The 17,493-nt window shown below is 41.3% G+C and overlaps 1 protein-coding gene across 1 annotated transcript; it reads right to left on the bottom strand.

The window, feature by feature from the left end:
- Nucleotides 1-580: 580 nt before the first annotated feature.
- Nucleotides 581-17,355, bottom strand: UBA2 (ubiquitin like modifier activating enzyme 2). Its single transcript, XM_058033903.1, has 17 exons — nt 17,211-17,355; nt 13,769-13,852; nt 13,436-13,506; nt 12,248-12,312; nt 11,737-11,837; nt 11,472-11,593; nt 10,746-10,813; nt 8,390-8,511; nt 7,688-7,787; nt 6,987-7,147; nt 6,025-6,118; nt 5,821-5,933; nt 5,312-5,467; nt 4,655-4,751; nt 4,001-4,106; nt 3,099-3,235; nt 581-1,892 (listed from the first exon to the last, which is right to left on the bottom strand). Exons 1-17 carry the CDS (start codon nt 17,352-17,354, stop codon nt 1,609-1,611), a joined length of 2,025 nt encoding a protein of 674 aa, XP_057889886.1. The 5' UTR covers nt 17,355; the 3' UTR covers nt 581-1,608.
- Between the last annotated feature and the right edge of the window lie 138 nt (nt 17,356-17,493).

Here is a 17,493-nt window from a genome sequence, read left to right as displayed (position 1 = left end):
GCCAAGCAGCAACTCACTCAAAAGGATTTCACTATTATGCCTCCAAACAAGCCACTGCATATGACTGTTACTGCCTAAAAGAAGAAATAAAACATTAATTGCCTTGTAGAAGCCGTTTTGCACAGCATTGGCAATTTTAACACAATGATGAGCTGGCCTTTGTTTTTTAACCTTCTCCTGTAAAACTCACATTTGCTTTACAATTCTCTCAGCCTGCAAACTGTAAGAGACTAAATCTTGCTATTCATCTGCTGTGCTCTGGAAGGCTCACTGCACACTCACCCAGGACTGGGAGCACTTCTGGGTCCCTGGCACAAAAGTGGGAGATTCTTTTGGTACAGTGACAGAAATGGCCAATTAATGCATTCTGAAAACCAACAGTGACAGTTTTGAGAGTTACCAACACAAATGCAGCAGGATTTAAGACACTGATTCTAAACATGACACTTTTGTCCTACACACAAGGTGTAATGTATAAAAACCAGTTTTCTTCCTTCTGAAGGCATGAGGTGGTGAAACCATGTATGTGGTGGTGCAGCTGCTGCAGCTGAAGAGCCCAATAACTGATTGTCCAAGAAAAAACATTCACAAAAGTTTTATTAAAAAAATTCCCCTTTCACCTCAAACAAGTGAAGCTTAAGTTCTGTACTACTAGGTTATGTTTAGAAAAATGGAAATAATACAGTAATTTTTGAAGGCTATACATTGTAAAATCCCATAAGTCAGCATAATTTTGGACTGTGCAAGCAAATATAGCAAGTATTTCAGATGTTATTTATTTGGTCCATCAGATGTACAGTATAGTAGTAGTATCTGAGTTTACAAAACATCAAATATAAATAACCTGAAACTGTAACAATACACAAAAATTTGCTTCTTACACTGACATACCAGGCAGTACGAGCTGAAAAACTGGAGTAAATTAACAGTTTTACAGTAATGTACATAGTGCCAGCTGATGTTTAAGAACACTGTTAGAATGTGGCACTAATTTGCTTTGTTGGATTTTCTTTACTTGTTCAGGGTGTGAAAAATGTTTAGGACTAGGCTAAAAATGTTAATTCTTCAAGCATCTGTGATTTTGTGAATGCTGGAGGTGGAGCAGTCACACTTGCAACATGGCCTCAGAAAGGGATAAGCAAATATGCAGGCAGGCCACTGCTGGGAAACTTTAAAGGTAATCACTGAAAAATAAAAAATGTAGTTGCTTAAAATGTGGGCATCTGGTGATGGCCCTTTCACTAAACAAAAGCAGGTTTTTTTTTGTCCTGTTGTACAATACCTAAAAGGTATTTACACAAAAATACCATGCTGTTTTCATGTTTAGGTAAATACTTATCTGTAGGTATTCACAGACTATATTTCCACTACATTTATATATGGAATACAGAAAAACCTTTCTGAGTCTATTGATACGAGAGCTTTATCATCGAGAGAAACAGACACAAATTATTTGGTATCCACTTTGAACCAAGACCTTAGAGTTAGTCTAGTTCTGGACATTTTTCACATCCCAGCACAATCTGCTGTTACAGTATGACATTATGTGAATCACTTTGCCAAGGGGCCTGTGGAGGTTCCCCCAATGCTCTTCATCTTGCTCTTAGCTCAGCACACGCTCTTCGCCCCGACGCACTCGCAGCCTTTCTCTTCAAGTTTCCTCTTGTGGCTCCTGCTCTCCTCCTCGCCCAGGCTGCTGGCAGCCCCCTCATCCTCAGACTCCACGATCATCAGGTCATCCTGCTCCTGCTCAGCCCGAGATCTCTTGGCCCCTCCACACTCACAGCCCTTCTCCAGCTTCCTCTTGCGGCTCCTGCTCTCCGCATCCGCAGCGTTGCTGGAAGTGCCTTCGTCCTCAGAGTCAACAATCACCACGTCCTCCTGCTCTGGAGCTGCAAAAGAGGTGCCTGAGATTCAAATGGATCCTGCAGTGGATGCAGGCTACTCTCAAACCAGTTTTCCTACATAAAAATTGGAGCATTCTTTGCCATGCAACTGCAAGAGTGTCACTGTTGAGTCAGAAATGATACAGAGAAACAAACGAGTGACACACTCCAGGCATTCTCAGAAGGTGCAACCCATTCCTTTTTACACTCTAGTTCACTACAGGTGGACCTGATGGGTCCTTTAATCAAAACACCGTCACCATTGGTTAATTAAGAAACCACCCTTTTGGTAAGCATCCCTATGGGAAAACAGCTTGTTAAAAACCACCTGCAGATTGTTTACAGTTCTTTCTCTCCAGCTCCCTCAGACCCATTCATGGGAAAGCTTATCTCTCTGACCAGACTGTCACATCCACACAAGAGTTTCTTAAATGTGCCTGAAGTTACTATAAAATATGATTTTTACACTGGTGTTCCTTCTTCACTACAGGTGTGGAAAATACTGCAATAAGCCAAAAGTATGGGAAATGCATTAGTTAGCACTTTTTTTTCATTTACAAAGCCAAAGAATTGCTGCTGTCTGCAGCAGTTGCTGGGAATAGAAGTTTTGCACACAGCAAGCTCTAGAGCAGCCTCTCCTTTCCTGACTGCCCTCACAGAACTCCAGGAGAGGCCACATTCCAGGAGAGAGAGGTGTCAGAGAGAGGGAGAAGTGGAAGGGTGAGCAGACTTACAGAGCTAAAGGACAACAATGGAGAGTATGAAGAAGGGGAGAGCCAAATGTGAACTTTCAAGACATTAGAGGATTTTGTTTGGTTTTAAACACAAATTCACTGTAAAAACGTATTAAATTATGCAATTTCTAATACAATTTAGAGGAATTTTTAGCAATACTCTTAAAATTTAGTTTTCCTTCAAACAAGAGGGAAGGAACTACTTACTTTGTGTCTTAAATCTGTGCACGTATCTTACAGGCAAAGAACACCAGGTAAGTAAGAATTTCAAAGTTTATGTACTATACATTTCTGTCCTTCTGTCTCTTTGTAAAAATTGTAAATGTGCATTTTTCTATTTCATGTTAGTTATACAGAGAGGCAACTTAAATGTCTTTTACTGTGTGTTGGCAAAGTTCAATCACACAACTGGAGACAACTTTAACTGGACTGCACTAGAGAAGGACTGCTTTGTTTAATATTGATTACTGCTGATTACCTGTTGATGTTGAGGGCTGTGCTCCATCATCACTACCATTGCTAATGTTCCTGGATGCTGGTTCTGATGGTTTAGGGCCAATTCTTTCAGGGGCATCACCAACAACTTCAAATTCTACATCTTTTTCTAGGTCTTCACTGCAGAAAAATACACATGCTTTTAAACAGCCAGAAAATAAAATCCTGTCTTTTACACAAAAAACAACCCCATTCAAGTATTAGAGCACGCTGCAACTGTGACAAAATGAGAAAACATACTAAAAAAGAGAAAAATCTGTTCAGTCCTCTTTTATAATTTATGCTTTGTCTATTCCTAAACACTATTCCACCCAGGGCTACCAACTCCAAATGCTTAGGAATCAGAAAAACCATTGCCTGAGCTTACCTTTCTTCCCTCCTCCCACTGAACATGCAGTGTGAGTTTCTGTGTGTGTCTGTTACCTCCCCAGGGTTAAACACTCACCCCAGTGAGCTCAGAGGGACTTCTGAACACAGGTATCAAGGAGAGCATCTCTTATCTCAGCAGGCTGGGGTTTTTTTGCCTTTCTAGATTTTAGGGTTTTTTTTTAAATGCCAGTTTCTTGCTTGTCGGTTGCCCCACATGTTAATTTGTTTTTGAAATGTATTCTTATGTTGTGTAACAACAAATTACTGAAATAAATCTCTTTCAGTTATCGCTATAAAAAACAAAACCCCAACCAAACAAGACTACAACAAAAAAGACACAAAACAAAACCCCTTAAACTATAATTTAATAAGAAATAACCATTCCGCTTTTGCCTTTATATTTCCTTTCAGCAGCTTAATCTTTGAACTTTGTTCATGTATTTAAATTGTGAATGAAAAATTCCCTGTGGAACCATTCCATGTATACACACAAAACATTGATTTCAGAATCCTTACCTGTGAAGCACATTGATTAACAGAGTGTAGTCCTGGAGGAAATCATCTGCTTGTAGTCGACTGCCATTTCGAATTCCAAAGTCTGATAACTTCCTGTGGTTATTTGCTACAAAAACAGTAAAAACTTGCAGTGTACAGAGCTATTTATAGAAAGATCTTTACACCTGAATAAATATGGAGTACTCCAGAACTTTTATGTAAGAACATATAATTAACATGTATTAGCTACATTTAAATTAAAAGCTGACATTTAAGCCTATTAGGAGTTGAAGCTACTTATGATGTTTGATTTATTTACTCCTCATGCCATCCTGTTCAAGCACTTCACAATTACTGCATTTGGGAATATTTTGGAGAGGCTTTGTGGCATCATGAACAGAGCAGCACCTGCGAGCTGGCAAATGCAGGGGTGCCTGTTCCTGAAAGGAATCCTGACACACCAGCTGAGCAGTGCTTCGTGCAGGAAAGCTGAGCTGCACATGCAGCTTGCACACAACAGCCCTGGCTGTCCTCAAGCCACTCCCAACACTCACAAACCCTCCTCAAACACTAATGCACAGGGTGAGCACTGCAATGTCTGCTACACACCTACTCTGCAGAGTCTGCTCCAAGGGTTTGAGGACTCTTATCCCAGACCCTCAGGAGCATACATACCTTCTGTTTCACCTTCTTCTGAAGAGATCAGGATAGTTCCCTTTCCATCCTCTATTTGTACATCTGGTGCTACCATAGCAAATTTTTCTTTCAGTATCTGAAAATGTAAATATATTAAAATATATTCAATCTCTGACTTAAAAAGATTTATTAAAAAAACCTCCTGAATTTGTTGATTTTATTATTCTGGCTCATTTTCAGGCATCTACTGAAAGCCTATACTTTTTTGTTCACTTCCACAAACAAAATTGTTATATTTTTGAGCTCTGATACAGGTTCATATAAGCTAGAAAATTTTCTTTGAATACTTCATAAAATGACAGGATTACAAACCAATTGTGACCACAACTGTAATGTAGCTACTGAACACTCAACTGAAATGCAAATTTCATTTTTTTGCTCTCAGATATGAATAGGTTTTAAAACCACCAAAATTTACAAAATACAAACATTCTTTCACAAGACATACAACACAGATGGGCAAGAAGCATATGGCTAATCAGCTCTTCTTGTAGCTGAGAGAAATGTATAGTAAATATAAACAGGAGATGCCAGGTCAAAATACACTGTGTATAATACACTACAGCAAATACCTAATTTTAATAATTTACAGTATTAGATTTGAAATGAAAGCTGTAACTGTAGCTCAAGATTTACCTTATCCTGGAGTGTCAACACAGTAACTTTGTGTGTGTTAAGTTTCACAGTCACTTCTGGCTTACTTGCACATACATAACAATTGGGATTTGGTGGATCCAAAGCACAAGGAACCAACAGCTTCTTCCTGGGATTTGGCTGCTTGTTCAGAAAAATCTTGAGGACAGACAAGAAGAAATCAGGTTATTCTGTAATCAGCAGCATGTCTAAAGCCTCTTTTCCTGCAGATTTCTTGTCCTGTCTGACAGGCTGTGCTGTTTCCTACTCCTCTGTGCTGTGCCTGCTGAGCAGGAGTCTCACAGTACATTTCTATTAACTCACAGGAATTTACAGATCCTTAAGACCTGCACTTCTCTTTTCATTGTGACTGAAAGTTCCCAGCATATTCAGAATCTACTGAAGCAACAAGTGAGGGACAGTAAAACTACACAACAGTGAAAAAATGTTAAATGTAACTTTTAAACAAATAATAAATAGCAGGAAAGCAAAAGCATTTTATTCTCACTTACCGTTCTACACTGATCTATTTTCCCCGATAAAATCTTCAAACCCTCCAGCACTATCAGCCCAGCAATCACTGCATTGGTAGTGGCTATAGCTGGGATAATATTTCCTGCCATTGCTGCAAAACAAACCAGTATGCAGGTTTTTAACAGCAGAAGAAAAAAAGAAGATTGTAATTTAAATAAAACAATGTTCCATTTTATCCTTACACTTGATATCAAATCTGCTCTTCATGTTCATTCCAAACACATGCATCCTGAGGTTTGCAGCAGCAGTGACAAAATCCATGGCAGAAGGGTCATCCTAAAAAGAAGTCAATACAAAAAGCATTTAAAAATTTAAAAATCAGATTATTCATTAGAAAGACTTTGCTACACATGGTTCCTAAAACCTTAAAAACCAGAACTAAAAAAAAACAAAAAACCTGTACAAAATTCCATTTCAAAGTGAATATACTTTCTCTTTCAGATGGGGTACTCAGAACAGTAGCACTTTAAATACTAACTACAGATTCTAAACATGTATTTCAGTAGCAAATTAGTATATCTGTACTAATAAAATGCCTTGTACATTATAAAAATGTTTAAATCGTAAGTCTTACAGTGTTTCAAATATTTTCCACATTGAATTTTAACTGTGAATCAGTTTCAAACACCGGGTGTTTCAGAGAGAAGTATTTGTACTATTGTTTGTAATAATATTCTAATATTTTGCCTCCCCCCCATTTACAGACTGCTTTTTCTTATGCCAAATGATAACTGACTGAAGTGATACTGTGTGTGGTGATAAAAGAGAAAGTTCTTGTCTTCTTCAACAGAATTTGTGTTGCACACCCATCATCAGCTGATTGCTCATAACCTCAGTAAACCCCCAGCTACTGACACCTGGCTAAGAGCATGCACTGGAAACAGACAAGGGAAAAATGAAGCTGCATTATTTAAATATTTTCAAAAATCAAAACACGACAAATACTTGTGAATTTGTGCTTTTATGAGCTGGAGAATTTGGTGAATTAAGTTACTCACACCACAGCAGTTAATCCCTACCCTCAGTGACTGACACAATATAGCGTTTAAAGAATGAATTTGTTTACACATGGAAACTGTTTCCATAAGGTGCCAGATAGTTTTGTGTTAAGTAGTATCACTTGTGAAGAACATTGCAAACTAACCTTATCCCATATAAGGGCTTCTCCATCAGCCTTCTCAGCCAGGTGAAGACTCAGGGTTTTAACACTCTTTGAAAACAGGTCTGCATAGCTCCTGACATTGAGAACCTGCTGATCCTTCAGCACTGCAGAGCTCTCATTCTGCTGGTCAGGTACGTTTTGCTCTTTGGGGAAAAGGAGAAAAAAAAATCAGGAATATTTGTAAATTCCACAGAAGTTATCTCAAATAACTTTCCAAATTCAGCAGAATTCAATATTTTCTAAATTGAAGAATAATATCCTTAACCAGCAGTAGCCCAAACATTTTATAACAAATCTGCTTTTAAAACTGAAACTACAGCTGTGCTATCAGTCACCTAAACATGCACAAATTACAGCAAACATAAATTTTCAACCAAACAACTTGCAGAGATAAATCTTTTAATTGCTTACAGTAAGGTGTCCTAGAATAAGCTGACATAATGTTATTAAATGTGTATTTTCTACTGCCAATACTGAGCATCTAAAACAACAACTGCAAAACAGTCTTAGAGAAAGTGTTGTCTATACAGAGAAAAAATTGAAATCTTTAGGAAATGTAAAGAATTAATATGTTCATTATCAGATCTCAACTGTGGCAGTAAAAAAAAAGTAAATATCACAGAGATGCATTAATAAACAGCAGGTATTATTTACAAATGTACAGCAGGAGGAGGGACAGTTACCTTGCTTTTGTACCTCAGTCCAGTCCAGTGGCACTGGAGGCTTTCTTTTCCTCCACAGCTTATCCATTGTCAGCAGATATCTAATGTCATCTTTGAAAAGCTGGAAACATGAAAAAAAAAATCAAATTAAAGGGAGGAAAAAAGACACTGAAAAATCAGCATTAGATTGATGAGGTTATGATTTTCTCCTTGACAGTATTTTCAATTACATAAAAATAGATTCTATAATCTTAGTCCCTACTCTCTAATACTCATTGCATAGAGTAGACATAGTTCTGATTAATCTGGGGAGGAGTAAAGTGAAAAATCAAGAAACAGTAGTTCAAAGAGTGGTTTACCTGTCTACTGAAGCCATCCCTACAGTTCTTTGTATGCCCTCTCTGAGACAAATGAATGAACATGCCAATGAATTCCCAAAGAAAAGTTATTGCTACCTATGAACATTACATTCAAGCTCATTTCTTCTACTTACCCACTTTCAGTAACTATGTAGAACAAAAACAACTAAATCAGTTTGTCTTTCCTTATGCCAGAGCCTGATATTGCACAGATGACTGACAACTTTTAGGTCATCAGATTGGTTCTGATTATGCCCACTGCAGACAGACCCTTTCCCATGAAAAGTAATGCTCAAGTTTGATTCAACTTTACACAACCTCATGCATTTCAAATAAAGACATTTATTTGGTGTAAAGAACATACCTTAGTAAAAAGTTTAACTGGATCATAGCCAGTGGATTTAGCCCACTCCTTAGTTGAAACACGTTTAATCTCACCATCTTCATTGGATGCTAATGCTCTGGCTTCTGCTTCTGCTGGCTCCCCTATTAACAAAGTGATAACCAATATTTTAAATTTAAAAATAAATCCTATCCAAATATTACCCCCAGAGTCGATTACCAAAATTATGCAGGGAGCATAAAATGGCTTTATTGCACCCAACAAAAGCTGAATTAGGCACAGTGTGTTTGTTCCTCTTTGCCTCTGAAACTGCAACTCACTGACTTAACCTGGTATCACCCAACTCCTTTATTGGCAGAAACAATGAACAATTGTTTCCCACTATTTTTTTCCACATAATGTTGCTACTTCAGAAATGTCTTACCAGTCCTTTTAGCAGTCTCTTTTCCAGCTAAAGAGTCTTAGTTTGGTTAGGTTTTTAAAACAAACAAACAAAATCAGTTTCCTATCTCTGGTTCTTTTTAAACAAAAAAAATCTCTGTAAAGACACAAATAATTTTCTTTCTTTCCTAGTCACCTCCAACAGTTGCTATCATGATTTCTAATAATCAGATTGATGTTTTCATAGAACTATTTATTAACATCTTGACTGAATGAGAAAAATCAACTCAGAGACCATCACTTTATGTGTAAATTTGGGAATGTTTCCTCTCTTTCACCAATGCATCATTTGCATTATTTCATATTCATCTGCCTCATCTACCATTGCCCAGTTATTCTGTATTGCAAAGCATTTTACTACTTTTTGAAGTTAGGTCTCATCTTTTTGACTCTGAGTGACTTTGCCTAATCATCTGTGCTGAACAGCACACATCTCCCATCTGAGACTCCTCCAATCACCATTTACCTTTATCATTCAAGTAGTTTATCCACTTCAGGATCTTCACCTTTTTTTGTCCCCTTGGCTGCTTATGTCCCTCAGATTCCACTCAACAGTTTTTGGGTCTGCCCCCTGGACATTCAGAGCAGCCTAAACCAGACACACTCTACACAGGCTTGCTGATTCCTTCCAGGGACCCACAGAGCCCTGCTGGGCACAACTTCCCTTATAGATGTTGCATTAAGTCTTCCCTGGATGTCCTGGTTTGGGCTGGGAGAGAGTTAATTTTCTTTCTAGTAGGTGCTGTGTTTTGGGTTCTGCAGGAGATAATGTTGGTAACAGGCTGATGTTTCAGCTGCTGCCAAGAGGTGACTCCAAGTCAGGGACTTTCCAGTTTCCTGTGCTCTGCCAGTGAGCAGGAGCACAAGGAGCTGGGAGGGAGCAGAGCCAGCACAGCTGACCTGAACTGAGCACAGGGATATTCCAGACCTCAGAACATCCTACTCAGCACATCAGCTGGGGGAGTTGGCTGGGAGGGGCTGATCTCTGCCTGGGGACTGGCTGAGCAGCCACTGGCCAGTGGGCAGTCACTTGTTTGTCTTGAATTTTATCCCCCCTCTCTTTATTCCAGTTGTGATCAATAGTATTACACATTTGTTCCCATTATTAGCTGCTCTTACCCCAGCCTGTGAGGCTCCCTAATTTTGTGTGGCTCTCCCTGCTCTGGGCAGGGCAGTGAGTGAGGGCTGTGCAGTGCTGAGCTGCCAGCTGGGGTCAAAGGTGGACAGTGCCACCCTGTGTGACCACAGCACCCTGACCACGGGCAGTCTGTCACTGCAGACACCAGGCTCCAGCTCAGCACCCTGGAACTGCCCTGCTGTCTTTACTTAAATAAGTGGCATTGCATTTGCTACCTGTCAACTACTTCAGCCATTGCTTTGAGTGACTTTATATTGCCACTCTTGTTAAGACTCACCTATTTCATTCTGCACTTCCTGTAGGAACAACCTGTCCAGTGATCACTATCTGATGCTCAAAGCATTTGAAGAGTCGGAGGATCCTCTAAGCTCCCCCTCCCAAGTCCATTCATCTATCAAAGGATCCAAAAGAAGCAACCAACAATGATGCTTATTCACCTCATAGGAACTATGATAACTGTCCTTACAGAGAAATAATGAATAGCTCTAAAAATATCACTCAAAATGGACACACTTCCTATGTAGATTAATGCTCAAGTGTTGCAGGCTAGAAAAGCTCAAACACAATTCCTGAAGTTTCCTTGCAAACCCTCAGCAAGGAGTGGGAAATGCAGAGTGACTACAAATATCACTCAGTACTCTGTTCCAAAAACAAGCCTCCCAGAGGCCAGAAACAGAATCTTCTTTAAAGAAAATTGAGCTGAACTCTCTAAGCTTAAGAAATGTACAGAAAGGAGTTATAATCTCTGAAACAGAATGTTTCAGTAACAGGGTAAGCCACCAGTTATATCACACTCACAGGCAGCTTCAGGATCAGCTCTGTCAGGTGAGACTTCTTGATCAGCATCTTCTTCTCCAAACAACTGGCTATATAATAATTAAGAACAAGACCAGAATTTCAGCATATGTGGTTAAAGACTCATATATTTGCTAATGGATATATATTAATTTTATGATTCTTGCTTTCAGGCAGACTGCCACTTCATACATTGCTTTTTAACATGCTGGGATTCATCACACGTGGACTTAACATGGGCAACACAAAATGCCCAATATGAAAGTGAATTCAGCAAAACAGTTTTCTGTATAATTCACTCAGTAGCTCACCCAATATTCAGCCTAACATTTACACTGCAGTACTAAATGCATTTTTAGAACCTCTGGGATATCCAAAATTCCAACAAACTTGTTAAAACATGCATTAAACTGAAAAATGTGCTTACTTCATACAAAGATGAATAATAAAGCAACCTTAACCTACACTGCTGTGCCAAACTACTCTGCCAGATTTTTTGTGCTATTAGAGCAAAGCCCAAATACTAATCAACCTTCCATCTTTATAACCACCCCAGCACCCAGGTCAAGGAACTGGAGGTTTCACCATAATCTATCTAAATCAATTTAAAATTAATTTAAAATCCATTATAATAATTTTTTTAAAGTGTGTCAATTTTATTTCTTTCTCTGTGTGTTTAGAAACCAAAAGAATGAACCACAGCACCTGTTTCTTTAAAAAAGTACTTACTTGAACAAATACTTGGCCCACACAATGCAATGGATAGGCTCTGAGGGCGTGTTTCGGATGGTGCAGCCTGGGAAAGTTTTCTGAGTTGGTTTAGGCTGACATTCATAACATTCTGTCACTCCCTGTGAAAAATGAAGCATTTACTTGTCACTCTGAGAAGGCTACTGATCATTTGGGCTATTAACAGATGAGCTGTAACTCTATCTCCAAACACCCCCTCCCTGTTGTCTAAAATAGCCAATGGCAAGGGTGACACCCCCCTAACCTTTTTGATAACAGTTACTTGTCCCAGGTAGCCTGCAGTTCCACTCTCTATAAGAGGAATATCAGCAGCCAGACACATCCTGTTCACATGGTTACGGGCAGCTGCAAATCAAGAGGGTTTTAAAGAAAAAATTTGAATAGTTAAGAAAAAAGAAGTTTTGCTTCTCCAAATTCAAACTAGCATCCTATGCACTTATCTTTAACATACCTTGTTTCTCTATAGAGCATTTTCACAAAGCCCCATTTCCCATTCTCACATGGACATTAATAAACACAGCAAACCAGCTGATTACAGCCACCCTGCACCCACAGTACCCAGCAAGTCCCATGAAGCAGAATTAGCAGGGCACATTTCCTTTCACCTGCACAAGCACTAACCACCCCTTCACTCTCTAGCAAAGCCCACAAGGCTCAGGGCAGCTGCAGATGGGTTAGGAGGATGCCTGTTATTCAAAGGACACTGCAGCAGGGAAGGAGCTACATGTGCAATATAAAATCAGTGAAAACTTCACCTCTGTTATCCAGAGCATTCATAACCAACGTAAACTGGCGGAAGAACTCTACGTTATAGTCAGGGCTATGGAAAACAAAAACAACATTTCAAATGCCACATCCAAGCTCCTGGTTACTACTGCACAACAGAAACTCTACACATGCAACCAATGTGATAAATTGCACATCTTACACATTTATAAATTTAGCTACCCTTTAACTGCCCCATTTGTCTTCCACCCACTTTAAAGCTGGGTGAAAGCATGAATTTTATGCTGCTGGAAGGAAGCTACTGCAATTAGTACTAATTTGACCAATGAAACAGGCAGACAAGGAAAAGTGATTAAACTACTCTGACCTAATGAGTAAATTGGCTGAGCTGTGGTAACTGACCTTAAAAACCATCAGCTGTAGCTAAAACATGCACACTGTAATTACCACAGCCCATCAGACTGTGCATAATTCATTGTGCTGTGATAGCTCCACTGGTTTGACTGTGTGGCCATACCCTGAGGAGCCAACATATGGCACCTTAAATCCTGACACTTCAGTTATCTTTATGGTGCATTTTTCTGACTGAAACAAGAAGGTGCAGAAGAAGAGAGAGAAAAGAGGAAACAGGATTAACAGTTTCAGGAGAAGGAAGCAGTGAGTCAGTGTTTCACTGGCTAATAGCAACATCAGAGTTCAAACTTCCATGGTACAGAATATTAACTCTTTTAGAAACTGGGGCAAATATAAATTAAAACATGAGGAACAGCTAATGGAAACCTACATAATCTTGTACTCTACTCATTGGTTGCAGCTCATAAAGACTAAATTTCAACAGCTTGGGGCATATATAAATGACAGTTACCTACACACACACAGAGGACTTAATTTTGTTAATCACACTCTCAAGATTCACATGTCTCTTAATTTAATTACTGCTCAAGACTTCAGGACATCCTTACAGAGTAGAAACTCATATGGCAAATGTTGCCAATAAAATGAAAAACAGACACAAACAAATTACTAGAGCTTACTACCAGAGCTTAAAACCCATGCAAAAGCCACACTCCCACTCAAGTGCATGGTAGTTCACATTTACAGCTATTTCTCCTTACTGAGGAAGCTTTGCAAAATACCTTAAAGCACACCATTGCAGCATTTAAATAACACAGTACTTGCAAATCAAACATGTAATTAGAGCTTAAAACCAAACATACTTCATGATGCTATCATGGTAAGCTATAATATTAGCTTCTGGACAAAACTGTAACACGCTTTCCTTGGCAACCTAGAAACAAAACAAAAAAAAAAGAAAACAAAAAAAACACTTATTATTTCTTCCTTCCTTCTAAAAGACAGAATTGATACCAGCTGTGTATTGAGTAAGTTGACTACCTTAAGAGATTTAAATACTTTAATAAAGAAATGCTGTGGATAGCCATGATCAGCCAACCAACACTTACCTCCTCCCAGCAGAAACTAAATTGTGACATGTTTCTAACACTATCTATAAAATAATACTGAGTAATGAGCTTTCACTTTTTCCTTACCTGTGATTTTGATCTTCCAACATGTTTCTTCTGAAACAGAAACTGTCTGTTGAGATTGCTGACATCAATAGTATCCAAATCAATCTACAAACACATAAGAGAGGCATTTCACTTTCATTGGTACAAAAGGAACAAAACCAATAACACAATTTGAAGAAAAGACAGTTGGCCAAAATGCAGAAACTTTACAGACCCCTTCTCAGCCCTTTCAGGTGTCACATCAGACCTACAGCACCTGAGGGGGCACAAGTGGTCACCTCTGGCTGCTGGCAGGGGACCATGACAGAAGTGCAGAGCTACACGAGAAGAACAAACTTTCTGCAGAGAGCCCAGCTGAAACTGCAGCCCCACACAGTGAGCAGAGCCACCACCCACGGCCCTGCTCACACAGGGTGGAGATTTCAGCAGCAGCTCCTGAGGAGCAGAGCACAAGCTGGGTGGGAAATGCAGAAATCCATCAGACAGGTCCAGGCAGCCCCTCCCAGCCCAGGAAAGGCCCCACACCAACTGGTCCTTCCACCCTACAGAGCACAGCTCTGAGCACCTCAGCCAGGGAAGCCAGGGCTGCTCAGCCATCTCACACACACTGCAGGGCAAAAGCTGCCACTGCCTGCACCCAGGATAACAGCCTAAGTGCACATTAACAAATGATAAAGTCCACTTATAAAAGAGAAATCCAATCACACAATCCAGAAGTTTAAAAACACACAGCACAGAGCACACAAAGGATGACATGACTGCAATTCCCCTAAGAGCTATGCTTCCACTCATTAATATATACACAGGAACAGCAGAAATCCCACAAGAATTAAAATGATTTAACTAGAACTCTGACATTTATTCCTACCTTTGTTACCACCACTTTTTGTGCAATTAAAGATTCTTTGATCAACAACTCTTGTTAGAAGTCGTCTCCTGTCCTTAACATTTTAATGAGGGGAGTGAGAGTTTTTCTGAGGTATTTCAGAGATTTTTCTGAGATATATCAGAGATATCTCTCCCAAATTCCCCCAGGTGATGCTGACATACTCAGCACAGGAACACCTTCAGCTACCCAGAGAGCACTCAGAGTGTGCAGGGTCAACTTTAAACGTGACTGCTCAGGCTGTTCTCACAAGCTCCTGACTTTATTAACTCAGGTTTAACCAAACCTGAGTTATGAATAAAGCTCAGTACACACTCAGTGAACACCTCGGCACCAGAGATCCAAATCCCAGCATTAATCTACCTCTTTTCTCAAGGGAGTATTTTCAATTGAAGGACTAAGTTTTAACATAACAAAAACTGCAATAGCTACAGAGTTTTATTTCAACAGTTAATAAAAGCACCTGTGGATATAGAGCAAACAAAAAGATACAACGTTTTGAAAATATAGAGCGGAGAGTGTAAACATTCCTACCACTGTAACACAGTAACTATCCACAGTCTGGTCTCTTTTCATGAAAATAGTATTTGCATAATTCACATTTCTACCTCTGCTCCTTCCTCAAAAGACACACAGCTTGCTTAGTCCAAAGCCAGAAAGCCCAAGAACTTCAAGGGAAAACAATAAAGTGCAAAACTCTGTTAAAACCTTCACTACCCAGAAAGCTTTGAATATTTCAACTGGAGAAGATGACAAGCAACATCAGCTCCTGCTGAGAACAAGAATTACAACTAAAGGGAGCAAAGGGAGTTCTCCAGAGGGAAAACTTGAGACCACTAGACCTCAACAGAAGCTTCAGTCTAGCTGAGAATGATGAGAATTTAACAGCTCACTTATAAGGCAACTACACTGCTCCCATTTTGGTAACATGGAAGAAAAGGCATCATCACTTAAGAACTTTTATTCATGCTCTTAATTCAGACCTGGATCTGAAAAAACATAATTTTGTACTTCATTCTCAGGACAAGGGGATGCCTTTTGACACTACATTTAAGTCCCATATTAGTTAGTTGTCTGGCATTAAAAACTACTGATTTTATTTTTAAAAAAAAGCACAACTTACTTATAAAAAGTATTTTTAGATCTTCAAGTTTGTTAATATTTAATAACCGAGGCAAACTCTCAACAATATCACAAATGCTGCCAAAAGCACTTTATTCTGCTAATAGCAAATTCCCTCTTTGGGTAACAAGTCTTCTTTTGCTCTCACCTTGCCTTGTACCCACCTGTTATCAAAGCATTATTTCTGTGTTGCATGGAACACTGCCAGCAATATTGTCACATGAAGGCAGATCAGACGTGTATTTAAGTTAAGGGGGTGCCTCCAGTCAGCCTGGAAAGGCAATGCCAACCCCCAAACTATAACAAGGGAAACAAAAAGCACAGCCCGATGAGATTTATGCCTAATGACTAAATGGAAAACCAGGAGCTTTAAGCTGGGCTGTAATGGACTGCAGGAGTACACGACTGACACAGCAGAGCAGGGGAGAAAAGGAGAGGAACAGTGCAGAAAATGCTTCCACTCCTCTGCAGTTATTTATTTCCCAGGTGCAGTGTTCACATTGGATAGGCTCTCAAACCAAAAGGGAAATTTGGGATTAAGCATATTCTACAAATTCAAGAAGCATTCCAGTAGGAAAGCCCAAGCTGTAAGAAGAACAAAGCAAACCAGTAACTGTTTTCTTCTAGAAGCTGATATGGTTTTAGATACGAGCTGCTCGGCTCAACAAGTCTGGCTGCAAACCCAAACTCCTCACAACCTGTCACAAAACTGTCAGATGTGACTCCCGGGCACGTTACTAAAAAGGTATTGAAGGAAACAGACCTCTGCTCTAGCGGGATGTAAAACCATTTGCTCTTCTTTACTACAATAGAGGTGTGGACACCACGCAATCATAGTTTCACCAACAGTATTTCTCTCGATCTCTTTTCATTACTACCCTCTCACATCTGCCCTTCCCGCACGCGTTCACAGATTAATATCTGGAAGCAAAAGTGAAAGCAGGAGCCCGCGGGAAGCGCCAGCGCTGACGGGTTTACAGCCCGGGATCTGCAAGCGCAGTTCACCCCTCCGGGGGTTCCTCGCTGCGATTCCTCCCCGTCCCGCACCCCCAGCCCCGGCAAAGGCGGCACTCGGCACAACTGAAGACTTCCAAGATACCGCCGGCAGCGAGCGCGGCACGGCGCGGGGTCCCGGGCGGTTCCACCCGCGGGCTGGTTCGGCCGTGCAGGAAGGGGCCTGAGCTCGGCGGGGGAAGGAGGAGCTCCCAGCCCGGCGGGAGCGCGGCCCGAGGGGGGCGGCGATGGCGCGCAGGCCGCGGCCCCTTTGTGGCGCCCGGCCCGGCGGTCCCGCGGCGGCTCTGGCGGGCCCGGGCGCTTTCAAACCGCGCACGCACCGCGGCGGCGGAGCGGCCCCGCCAACACCGCGGCCCCCGAGCGGCACCGCGGCCCCGGGCTCGGCCTCCCTCCGCCCGCCAGCCCGCCCGCCCCGGCTCCCGCCCCGGCATCGACCCGCACCACGTAAATGTTGCTGAAGCCGGTGAGCACCAGGTTCTTGAGCAGCTCGCAGCCGATGCCACCGGCCCCCACCACCAGGACCCGCGCCTGGGACACGGCCTGCGCCAGCTCGGGGCGCAGCGACCCCGCCAGCGCCGCCGCCATGACGGACACGGCGGCGGCTCCGCGCGCCTCCTCACGGGCCCGCCGCGACTGAGCGCCGCCCACGCGCGCGCAGCGCCCCCTGGCGGCCCGGAGGGCCCCGCGCTGCCCGGGAACACCGCGGCGGGGCCGGGCCGGAGGG

This window comes from Melospiza georgiana, chromosome 14 (assembly GCF_028018845.1).
Source record: "Melospiza georgiana isolate bMelGeo1 chromosome 14, bMelGeo1.pri, whole genome shotgun sequence".
NCBI classification, from domain to species: Eukaryota; Metazoa; Chordata; class Aves; order Passeriformes; family Passerellidae; genus Melospiza; species Melospiza georgiana.
The sequence above is the reverse complement of the archived record's forward strand: the minus strand, read 5'-3'. Positions and strand labels throughout refer to the sequence as shown.

Coding starts and splice junctions, on each gene's coding strand:
- UBA2 (XM_058033903.1), bottom strand. CDS start 17,354: ATGGCGGCGGCGCTGGCGGGGTCGCTGCGCCCCGAGCTGGCGCAGGCC. Junction 10,814..11,471: donor TGGGCCAAGTATTTGTTCAA/GTAAGTACTTTT, acceptor ATTATTATATAG/CCAGTTGTTTGGAGAAGAAG. Junction 1,893..3,098: donor ACAGCCCTCAACATCAACAG/GTAATCAGCAGT, acceptor CCTCTTTTGCAG/CTCCAGAGCAGGAGGACGTG.